Source organism: Vombatus ursinus, unplaced genomic scaffold (assembly GCF_900497805.2).
Source record: "Vombatus ursinus unplaced genomic scaffold, bare-nosed wombat genome assembly UNPS02014786.1, whole genome shotgun sequence".
NCBI classification, from domain to species: domain Eukaryota; kingdom Metazoa; phylum Chordata; class Mammalia; order Diprotodontia; family Vombatidae; genus Vombatus; species Vombatus ursinus.
In genome coordinates, this window is record NW_020954564.1 from 31,434,392 (window position 1) to 31,446,900 (window position 12,509).

General features: G+C 41.7%; 1 protein-coding gene across 1 annotated transcript in view; it reads right to left on the bottom strand.

The window, feature by feature from the left end:
• BPIFB2 (BPI fold containing family B member 2) overlaps nt 1–10,733 on the bottom strand; it is a 38,596-nt gene extending 27,863 nt beyond the window's left edge. Inside the window, exons 1-4 of the mRNA XM_027868200.1 lie at nt 10,667–10,733; nt 7,816–7,959; nt 3,675–3,768; nt 698–802 (exon numbers count right to left, since the gene is read on the bottom strand). Coding sequence (XP_027724001.1) covers nt 698–802; nt 3,675–3,768; nt 7,816–7,924 — 308 coding nt within the window. The 5' untranslated portion in view covers nt 7,925–7,959; nt 10,667–10,733. The remainder of the gene's footprint in view (nt 1–697; nt 803–3,674; nt 3,769–7,815; nt 7,960–10,666) is intronic.
• Between the last annotated feature and the right edge of the window lie 1,776 nt (nt 10,734–12,509).

The following is a 12,509-nucleotide window of genomic DNA, read 5'->3' on the forward strand; positions in this document are numbered from 1 at the left end:
CTATACTATACTATACTATACTATACTATACTATACTATACTATACTATACTATACTATACTATACTATACGATACTATACTTAGTGATCTCATCAGTTCCTATGAATTCAATAATCCCATCTAGATTAATGATTTCGAGATCTAGCCTCAACCTCTTTCCTAACCTCCAGTCTTGTATCCCCAGCTGCCAACTGGACATCTCGAACTGAATGTTCATTAAATATCTCTAACTCATGTCTAATATTTAACTCATTTTCCCTCTCCAGTTTCCTAACTTCCATATTACTGTTGAGGGAACCACTATTCTTCCACTCACCCAGCCTCACAACCTAGATGTCATCCTCACCTGAGTTTCGTTTCCTCAACTATTGAACAGAGATAATAACCCCATCCCTTACTACTGATCCAAATGAGATAAAAGTTTGGGACTAGTGCCTTAAGGAGGATAAAGTATTGTGATGTGAGATATAGAAAAATGTGAGGTATAGAAAGGATTCCTGGGCAGCAATCCCTGACCAAAGTGGGGCCCAGAAAGAGAAGAGGTGTTTGGAATTCTTGTTGAGTCATTTTTGCTCCCTGGGGGTTAGTAGGAGCCAGAATTTAAACACATTCCCCCAATTCCCAGTTTAACCTTTCCCATAGGAATCCCCTACACCCATTCCATCCCCCTTCCCTGGCCCAAGGGTGCATACTCACAAAAAAACTGTCATATTGACATGGCCAGCAGCAGACAGGCGAATCCCATAATTAGGGATAAATTTCAGATTAAAGTGGGGAATATCGCTGTCAAGCATAAAGACCCTGAGGGATGAGAAGTGAGTGTTAGTGAATGGTTTCCAGGATGAAAGTGTGTTCCAGCTTGGACCCTGAGGCCAGAGGCAGCCAAGCAATAGTTAGAGCTGTGGCCTAGAGCAGGAGAGCCAAAATCAAGGTGACTGGATGTCTCATAGCCAATTTAAACCCAACATTTCAAAACAGAACTCATGATCTTTCTGCCCAAACCCACCTCTCTTCCAGACTTCCCTATTTCTGTCAAAGGTACCACCATCCTCAATATCTCCCAGGTACTCAGCCTCAGGGTTATCCACGACTCCTAATTCTCCCTTGCCCCACATATCCAATCAATTGCCAAATCTTATCATTTCTACCTCCATAACATCTCTCAAATCTAACCCTTGTCCTTCACTCACACAGCCATTGCCCTGGTTGAGGTCCTCATCACCTTTGGCCTAGACCATTGCAATAGACTAATAATAATAATAATAATAATCTCCTTGCCTTAAGTCTCTCCCCACTCCAATTCACTTCATTTCACACAGCAACCCAAGTAATGTTCCTTAAGCACGGACTTAGTCATGTCACTACTCTCCCCTCTCACCTACCCCCCCTCAATAAATTCCAGTAGTTGTTTATAACCTTTAGGATCAAATACAAATTCTACTGTTTGGCATTTAAAGATCTCCACAACCAGGTCCCTTCCTAGTTTTTTAGTCTTAGTACACATTATTCTCCTTGCACCCTATGATCCAGTCAAACTTATGCAGCATACCATCCCCCATCTTTGGGATGATTTTTTCAAAGATGCCTTTGCACTAGCAGGCCCCCATGCCTACAATGCACTCCATCCTCACTCCTTCCCCTTTTAGAATCCTTTAAGATTCAGCTGAAACCCTACCTACTTGAAGCTTTTCCTTATCTCCCCCCTTACCCCCTCACCATAGCTCCTAGCACCCTCCCTGCCAAAGTGACCTTATACAGTACTTAATGTATGTATATGTATGTGTGTGTACATATGTGTATATATACATATATATATATATATATTCAGTATTTATTTATCTATGTTCATTGTGCCCTGCCCAACTAAATATAAGTACCTTGAGAGTCAGGACTGTTCCATTTTTTTTCTTTGTAACCCTAACACTTAGCAGAGTCCCAGGCACATAGTAGGTGCTTGATAAATTCTTGCTGATTGATTGATTGGCAACAACAGGAAAGGGCATGCTGAGAAAGTGTGGTTGTGGATAGGTCATTCCCTTTTCTGGTCCTCAGTTTACTCATTTTTTAAATGAGTAGGTTTGACCTTCTGACTCAGAATTATAAGGCTTTAAGATCCTTCCCTTCTCTTCTAGAATGGCAAAATGTCAAGGGCTATGCCAGAGAGATTTGGGCTCAGTAACACCAAAAATGAAAGTTAGGTTCCCCATTGAAACCATTCCATGTAGGTAAGACAACTGCCTGGGCCTATTGCATAGACATGAGTATAGCTGGCACATGCCACATGACATGAGTTCCCATTTTCCCTTCCAGAGAGTTTTCCATGAATGAATGAATGAATGAAAAAGCATTTATTAAGCGCTTATTATGTGCCAAGAACTATGTTGAATTCTGGAGGACACAAATAGAAAAGCAAAGACAGTCCCTCTTCTTTTTAGGCTATTGGGGTTAAGTGACTTGCCCAAGGTCACACAGTTAGTAAGTGTCAAATGTTTGGTCTGAGGCCAGATTTGAACTCAGGTCCTCCTGACTTCAGGGCTGGTGCACTATCCACTGTACCACCTAGCTGCCCCAATAGTCCCTCCTCTCAATAAGCTCACATTCTAATGGGAGACACAGCACACAAGGAAGGTTTCAGCTCTAAGTGAGAGGGAAAAACTCCATGGTGATGACTACCTTGTCAGGGTCTACAAGGAGTCTGGCAGTGAAGTCCATCTGCACAGCCTGCTGGTGAAGGTAGCCCAGAGGTTTACCCCATGAACAATGCTCTGTTAGCACACAAGCTCTGTGGGAACATGGAGTCCTACAGAGAGGCCCCTTACAGGAAGGGAGCCCCTAACTCAGGCACTGAAAGAAGACATCACAGATCTAAAGCTGAAAAGTAGCTAGGTGGGGCAGTGGATAGAGCTCTGGACCTGGAGTCAGGAAGACCGGAGTTCAAATCCAGCCTCAGACACTTACTAGACATATGACCTTGGGCAAGTTACTTATCCTATGTTTGCCTCAGTTTCTTCAACTGTAAGATAGGGCCAATGGCAGCACCTATCTGCCAGGGTTATTGTAAGGATCAAATGAGATAGCATTTGTAAAACAATTAGCATAGTGCCTAACACAGAGTAGGCACTCTATAAATGCTCAGTATTATTATTATGAAATAATTGAGTCCAGCCCCCTTTTTTACAGAGAAGCAAATAAAAATCTAGGAAGATATTGCTTTAGAATCTTACAATCAAAGCACCCCAGAGGTTAAATAAACTACAAAGGGCACCTAGTCCATCCAACCCCTAGCAGAGCAGGAATACCTTCTATAATATGCCCTCAAGCAGTCATGCAATCTTTGTACACCTCCAATGATGGGGAGCTCACTACCTCCCAAGCTCTTTCCATTATACTATACTAAAGAAAAGGAAGAGGGATGCAGTTTAAAGGAGACTCCATCCTTTGGCTTGCCCTAGGTCACATAGCTAGTAACACTCCAGAGCCACCATATAATACCACACTGCCTCCCATGGGAAGGCCTAAGTGAATAAATGCTTCTGCTCAGATGGGGAGGATAGGAGATCAGGGACACAAGCGTTTACAGTAGTTTGACTTGGGCTGACTAAGGACTGTCTGGAAAGGACCAGCAATAGCTTATGAAAAACGTCAGGGGGGACTAGCCCAGCTGGGAACTTACGAGGTTCGTTGGAAGTAGCCTTCTTTTGGGTCAAGGAGATCAGGGAGTTGGATCTTCAGGGCGTTCTGGAAAGCCGTGCGCCCTATCTGTGCCACTGAGTAAAAGAGGCAGCATTTCAGGGTCATTGCTATGATGCTTTGTGAGAGCTATGACAGACCTTAGAGTCCACCTAATCTATCCCCCTCATCATATAAGAGGGAAAGCAACTTGTCCAAGGTAATACAGCAAAGCAGAATCAGAACCCACATCTCTAGTATCCAGTCTTTCCCCTCTAGGACAGCATCCTCCGGATTTCCCCAGACTTGGGGCCAGAGAGGAAGTTCCACGCCAGACTTTGAGGAAGGAGAAGAAGGAAATGAGTGCTTACATTTACAAGCACTTTATAGTTTCAAAGCACTTTATATCCGTTACCTCAATTGACTCTCACGACTGCCCTGTGGGGTAGGTAGAGAAAATATTATCATCCAGCATTTGTCGCTCAGTCTGCGCTTAATAAATGTTTATTGATTGACTGACAGACTATTTGACAAGAGAGTAAATGGCCTCATGGAAGGAAAGTACATTACTCAAGGTCATACAATTAATAAGTGGTTAAACCAGGACAGGAAATCCAAATTTTCCTGTTCAGATCTTCAGTATTTTTCAGATTCAAAGTTCAGATTCAAATTTTCAGATTCAAAAAGTTCAGAGATAATTAGAATCAAAGCACCCCAGAGCTTAAATGAACTACAGAGGGAACAGGAAGGCACTCTACAACATGCCCACAAGTGGTCATGCAATCTTTGCACACCTACAGTGATGGAGAACCCACTACCTCCTGAGCTCCTTCCACTGTACTATACCAAAGAAAAGAGAGAGGGATGCAGTTTGAAGGAGACTCCATCTTTTGGCTCTTTACTGGGAGGATGGAGGGAGAGTAGCAGGATCCTAGACCCCTAGGGCTCAGCATTCCGGAGAGATGACTAACCCCGAGGGAAGGTGTGCCCTCTGAATTCCCAGGCCAGTCACATAATTTCCTCTTGAAATCCACAAAGGCAGATGCAGCCCTGGCGGGACAAAAGAAAGTCAAACAGAGCCGGATGACAGAACCAGGAAAAGAGCCGGAGCCTCTCAGACCTAGTTATTCAGAGGCAATCATCCATTTCGCTTGTGTATCTGTCACACTGACCCACCACGGATCACTGACATCCTTTATCCTCTGCCAGCAGAAGGAATCCGACAGCCCTCCTGGCCTAGATGTGAACCAAGACCAGAAGGTTCCAGCAAAGGCTACTGCAAATTTCTAGGTGACTCTGCTGGGCACATTTTAGGAAGGATATTGACAAACCAAAGCATGTGTCCAGAGAAGGGTGACCAGGAGGGTGAGAGGACTAAAGGCTAAACCAGGATCAGTTGAAGGAACTGGGGATGTTTAACCTAGGGATTTTGATAACTCTTCAATTATTGAAAAGGTTGTTATGGGGGAAAGGATTCATCTCAAAGGCAGGACCAGAACAATGGGGTGGAAGTTTTCAGCTCAATAGTGGGTAGAGTCTCTGAACAGTTAGACTTGGATGTTTGTTTTTGTTTTTGTTTTTGTTTTTTTTGGCAATTTGGGGTTAAGTGACTTGCCCAGGATCATACAGTGAACAGTTAGACTTGGAAAAAAAGTATAGTGGGTGCTTCAGGAATAGGTGTGTCCCCATAAGGACATCTTCAAATGAGGATAATAAAAAACTCTGCTTACATCCCACTTCCACAAGAGGCCTTTGGAAGGGAGGTATATGTGGGAGGGGGACAGCTACCAGTCTTCCCTTACAGATGACCTTCCATTAACACTATATACATCTCATATGTACATGGTTGTTTTCATATTGTCTATCCCATTAGACTATCAGCCCCCTTGAAAAAGACTTACACGTACAAAAATATTTATAGCAGCTCTTTTGTGGTGGCAAAGAGTTAGAAATTAAGGGAATGCCCATCAATTGAGGAATTACTGAATAAGATAGAGTATGTGATTGTGATGGAATACTATTGTCCTATAAGAAATGATGAGCAGGATGGTTTAAGAAAAATCTGGGAAGACATATATGAACTGATGCAAAGAGAAGGGAATAGAAGCAGGAGAACTTTGTACACAGTAACAACAATATTGTAATGTGATCAAATGTGAAAGGCTTAGCTACTCTGATCAATATAATGATACAAGAAAACTTCAAAGGACAACGATGAAAAATGTTATCCATCTCCAGAAAGAGATCTGGTGAACTCTAAGTACAGATTGAAGCACACTTTTTTCACTTTCTTTATGTTGCTTGCTTTTTATTGCTTTTTCTTTTTCGGTTCGTTATTTTGTTTTTTGGGGTTTTTTTTGCAAAATGGCTAATATGGAAATATGTTTTGCATGATTTTACATGTATAATGGATATCATATTGCTTTCTTTGTGGGTGGGGGAAGAGTAGGAGGGAGGGGGAGAATTTGGAAATCAACATTTTTTAAATGAATGTTAAAAATAAATCAATAAAATTTGTAAAATATAATATATGCCCCTTTGAGAACAGGGACTGTGTTGTTTTTATTTTTATTTTAACCTGAGCACTTAGCACAGTGCCTGGCACATAATAAATGTGTGATTGGTGTTTCTTGACTGACAGGCTGAGAATCTGTGAGAACACAGAGGAGCTCTCTCTGAGGAGCCTAGGTGACCAGACACATGATGAGAAACGCTATGCCTGGGACCAAACATCAGCTAGAACCAACACATTACACTGTCTGACCCAAGAGGCATATTCCTACAGCTCATAACACTCTAATGGTTCACAGATAAAACTTTTTACCAATCCTAGGAAGAAAGAGACCTTAGCACACAGAACTTCAGAGTTAGGAGAGCCCTTAGAACAGAGGATATCAGAGCTAGGGGGACAGAATGTCAGCAATGAAAGGAACTCTAGAACACAGAATTTCAGACCTGAAAGGGAACAGAAAATGTCCACTCTACAAGGGGCCTTAGAGATCATCTAGTACAATTCCCTTGTTTTATAGGGAAGAAAACAGAGGATCAAAGGAGATAATATTTGTAAAGCGCTTAGCACAATTACTGGCACACATTAGCTGCTGTTATTGTTACTACTGCTGCTACTGTTATCATTATTATGTCAAATATTTTGTACAGCGGGAAGTTCAATGGCACTGCAGAAGAGAGAAGCATCTAACCCAAGCTAACATAGTGAATTAGTGAAAGAGTTGGTTAGACTAAAAGACAAGTCTTATGACTCCAAGGCTAAAGCTCCCTTCACTGTATCATACAATTTCAGAGCACATGCAAAACCACAGTGCAGGACCTTCCAGTGCTGAAAGACCAGCCAACACCAAACTTCTCAAATCTAAACTAGTGTACCTCAAACTCCAAAGGCTCAGCAGCAGCACCTCCCACTTGCATCCAATCTGAAAGTCCTGACTCCTCACCGGCCCTTCACTCAAGGCTCCCCTGACATGCAATCACTCTGCTCTGATTAAACACAGAGATTAATGTAATACACCATAAATTCTACCCCCAATCCTCGTCCCGAAGCCACAAGTTTGAATCCTGCCTCAGAAACTTACTTCTCAGGGTTATCAAGAAGTTGGGAATGTGAGGAATATCACCTACCTCACGGGGTTATTGTGAGAACTAAATGAGATAACATGTATAAAGTGCTTTACAAACCTTCAAGTTCTATAGAAATGCTAACTATTATTATTATTACTATTATTGCCTATTCACGTGACAGGTGGCACCCATAGCTGATTACAGAGCCATAAATAAGGTAAGGCTATGGGGCAAAATTTAGAAGACATAAAAATTTAGCACATGCACTTATAGCAATAGAAACGATGAGTTTGTTAACCAGTTATTAACATGACTAATTCATTTTTTAAAAGAAGCGATCGGAGGATGCTGTTAATAACACTTATCCACAAGCCACTATAGTAAACAACTCCCCCTCTCCCTTAACTGAAATTTCTCTTAATTACTCCCTGTATTCTTTTCATATCATAAATTACAAAGTCAATTTGAGGGTACCTCTCCCATTGCTTGACCCAGATTTGCTGCTTGTTCCAGCACTGAAGTAGCTAATGACTACCCTGATTGACCAGATCAGTCAAGCCTTCACTTACCATAGTCCAGGGCTGCCTGGTTAATCCTGACCACAATCCTTGCTGAGTAGGCTTCACAGAATGGGACCAACATCCCAAGGAGGAATCCCAAGGTACAGACTAGAAACATGGCTGATCCTGGCAATGAGTTGAGGATTGAGGAACCTGGTGAGAACAGGATAGCTGGTACCTCATCAAAAGGGTTTGGGGGTTAAAATAGAGCTAGTTCTGTCAAAACTGATCCAATCCCTTCACTTCATCAATTCCCTCTTCTTCTTTCAGGAAATACGGTAAAAGGGAAAATTTAATCAAATTGAGAGTTGGGTACCTGAGTTTTAATCCCACATCTACCACTGATATGATGTGTGATCTTGGACATTTCCCTTTCCAGGCCTCCATTTCATCCTTTATTAAATAGATGTGACCACTCCTGCCTCACCCACCTCCAAGTATGGTTACAAACAGCCAATGGATGGAAAAGTGGGAAAAGTGCTTACTATTCAAGTCCTTGCTAGAACCACCCCAGAAGGACTTTACCTGCATTTTCAGATTTAACAGAGCTATAGAAAGAAAGAAAAGAAATGCTTTGGGGATGTTCCCAGAGAAACATACACCAATCATCCCAGCTTGGTCCCCACCCTGTACCCAATCACCTGTTCCAGTAGACACGCTTGGAGGCTGGGAGGCCAGTCCTATGCCCATAGCTACCTTAGCCCTACTGATTTTCAGGGAACATGCAGAGACCTTTTTCAAGGGACCTCGGAGAATCGGTGACTAATATCACAAAAGGACTAGTCTTATTGGATGAGTTTGTTTCCCAGATACTCTGTGACTCAGGTCCAGCTCTAGACTTCCTATGTAAGGACTCAAATCCAACAAAGAACCTGCCAAAGGTCTAGTTAACCCTTTGCATGCAAGGTTTAGTTGAAAGAACTGGGGATATTTTATCTGGAGTAGAGAAGACTTCCATGAAAGGTTGTTGTATAGACAAAGGGTAAACTCAATTTTCCTTAGAGAGATCCTTAGAGGAGCAAATTTTTGCTAACTCTTGACTCAATTCTTTTTTCCAGAATGCTTACATCATTAGACACCTTGGTGGCTAGTTTCCTGACTGGTGACTCCCCAGTGCCGACCACCATTTCTTGATGGATCAGAGTGATATTTCACTCCTGATTCAACTCACTCTCCTGACTTCTCCATCTCCCTGACAAGTGCCTTGCTCCACTGAGGTACCCTTCCCTCCTCCAACTTTTTAGTTCTCCTTTATACATCATCTTCCCCCACTGGGCAAAAACTATCTTATTTAATTGTATTTGTATCGCTGGGGCTTAGCACAGTGCCTCACATAGTAAGTACTTAATAAATGCTTTATGCTTACCTACCTCTAAATGTGGGCAGCTAGGTTGCACAGTGGATAGAGCACTGCACTTAGAATCAGGAAAACTTAGATTCATGAGTTCAAATTCAGCCTCAGACACTTGCTAGCTTTGTGATCCTGGGCAAGTCACTTAACCCAGTTTCCTCATCTGAAAAATTAACTGGAGAAGGAAATGGCAAACCACTCCAGTATCTTTGCCAAGAAAACTCCAAATTGGATCCAAATGGGATTATAAGAGTTAGATACAACTGAAAAGACTAAATAACAATACCTTTCAATAGAAGGAAAACCTTCCTAAGCCTTGGTTGTCCCAGAGTGGAAGAGGCTGCCTCAGGAGTTAGTATGTTCCCCATCATTGGAGTTCTTTAATCAAAAGTTGGTTGACCACCTGTCAATGAGGTTGTAGAGGAGATCCCTATACAGGTCTGGGTTGAACTAGAGGGAACTTCCAACTCTAAAATTTGATGGGGTCAGCACTTCTAGCTTTTCCTAGATCCTTTCCTTTCCCCAAGTTCAGTATCTCACCAGTTCTTCGGAACAGCCCCTTAGCTGGAGTACGGCAGGAATAATTAGTCCTCCTACGTGGAAAAAGAAGCTGAGGCCCAGAAAATACCTAAGGTCACGTACAGAATTAGTGAAAATGCTAGCATCTACATCTTGGAACCATCAAGCTGGTGTTACTTTTCATTATACTGGGGACCAAATCACCAGAGTACTTGGACAAATTTAATTACTTGCTAAAAGAGATAGGATCCTGTAGGACTCTAAGAATAAGCCTCCGAGATCATCACTAATCCTATGAAAAAAAATCAAATGTCAGCATCATAGGTTTTAAAGTTTAACGTTTAGAATGTTAGAGCCAAAAGGAGTTCGAAAATAATAGAGCACAGAACACCAGGGCTGGAAGGGATTTTCCAAAATAGGAGCTTAGAATATAGAATGTTAGAGATCAAAAAGACCATAGAAAAATAAATGTAAACATTGGAATGGACCTCAGAAACTAGAACAAGGAATGGCAGAACTGGAACAGAACTTAGCACTTAGAGGGGCAGAGCTGAAAAGGACCTTAAAGATGGGTTCTTAACATCTTAAAAAGGGGTTCTTAACATTTTTGTGCCATTGACCCACTTCTAACTCTGGCAGTCTGTTGAACTCTGTGTACCACTTTCTCAGAATAATGGGGTTTTTTTTAATAAAATACAAAAGAATACAAAGGAAATCAATTATACTGAAATAGTTATCCAAAAAAATTATTTTAATCAGTTCATAGATTCCAGTTTAAGAACACCTTATCTAGTCCAACACCCTTATTTTGTAGATAAGAGGAACAGGTCCAAATATGGTAACTGATTTGTCCAATGTCACACAGCTAGTAAACGGTAGTGTTAGCACAAGAACCCAGGTCTCCTGATGATACCTTTGCTTTGAACCCCATTGCCTCCTTATGATCCCTTCATTCCCCTCCCCCCAAAGAAATAGTTTTCCCACTCATACCTCAATCTGTTACCTGTAGAAGATGGATCATAAGTGGTTAGGCCTTGGGTCTTCCCTCTCCCTGGGCCAGAGACTGCTTTATAAGCCTCCCAAAGAGGATGACACTTTGGGAAAAGGGAACGGCAACCATGAGCACCTTGCGCCTAGGGAGGGGCCCATTTGCTTTTGATGGACACTGTTTTCTCTGCAAATAAGGACCTTTGCCAACTAGATTCACCCCTGATGAGGTGATAGGAATATGCCACGTTGCTGGGCATAGCTGCCAAGGAGCCCATCAGTGAGCTGACATCTTCATCTCCTCCCAAAGGTAGCCAGAGGTTACTCCCAGAAAGACAGGACTCCTCAAAATCATAGCAATCTATGATGAAGAAAATGTGACACACAAATTGCAAGGAAAAAGGAGGGACTGAACCATCTTCATATCCAAGTCAGAAGTTCCCACAAGGAGGGGTATGACTGAGATGATCTTCATCCCAGGGCTGCTGTAAAGAAAGCAATTTGTAGGGGCAGCTAGGTGGCACAGTGGATAGAGCTCTGGTCTTGGAGTCAGGAGGACCTGAGTTCAAATCCAGCCTCAGATACTTAACACTTTCTAGCTGTGCGACTCCCAGCAAGTCACTTAACCCTGATTGCCCCCTCCCCGAAAAAAAAGCAATTTGTAAGCCTTGAAGAGACTTAAGCTAGACCTGTAATTAATATGACCTCTCAAGGCCACCCAACAACATTCAGAAAGGCACAAACTAATTTTTTTTGTTTTGGTTTTTTGGGGGGTTTTGTTTATTTATTTTTAGCCTTCAGCATTCACTTCTATGAGATTTTGAGTTCCAAATTTTCTTCCCATCTCTCCCCTCTCTCCTCCCCAAGACGGTGTGCAATCTGAGATGGGTTCTACATATGCATTCATATTGAACCTATTTTCATGTTAGTCATGTTGTAAAGTATTAGAACCAATGGGAGAAACTACAAGAAAGAAGAAATAAACAAAAAAGAAAAAAAAAGAGAGATCAAATAATGTGCTTGGATCTGCCTTCAGACTCCATAGTTCTTTTTCTGGATGTGAACAGCATTTTCCATCATTTGCCCTTTGGAGTTGTCTTAGATCTTCGCATTGCTGAGAGGCGATGAGTCTGTCAAAGTCAGTCATCATACAATGTGGCTGTTACTGTGTACAACATTCTCCTGGTTCTGCTCACTTCACTCAGCATCAGTCCATACAAGTCTTTCCAGGTTTTTCTGAAATCTGCTTGCTCATCATTTCTTATAGCACAATAGTATTCCATTGTATTCATATACCACATCTTGTTCAGTCATTCTCCAACTGATGGGCATCCCCTCAGTTTCCAACTATTTGCCACCACAAAAAGAGCTGCTATAAATATTTTGGTACATGTGGGTCCTTTTCCCATTTGTATGATCTTTTTGGGATACAGACCTAGAAGTTGTATTGCTGGATCAAAGAGTATGCACATTTTTGTAGCTCTTTGGGCATAGTTCCAAATTGCTCTCCAAAATGGTTGAATCATTTCACAACTCTGCCAACAATACATTAGTGTTCCAATTTTCCCACATCTTCCCCAGCATTTATTATTTTCCTGTTTTGTCATGTTAGCCAACTTGATAGGTATGACATGGTATCTCAAAGTTGTTTTGATTTGCATTTCTCTAATCAATAGTGATTTAGAGAATCTTTTCATATGAGTATAGATAGTTTTACTTTCTTCATCTGAAAACTACCTGTTCATATCCTTTGACCATTTATCAACTGGGGAATCTTACAAATTTGGCTCAGTTTTCTATATATTTTAGAAATTAGACCCAGAAAGGTACCGACTATTAAGGGCAA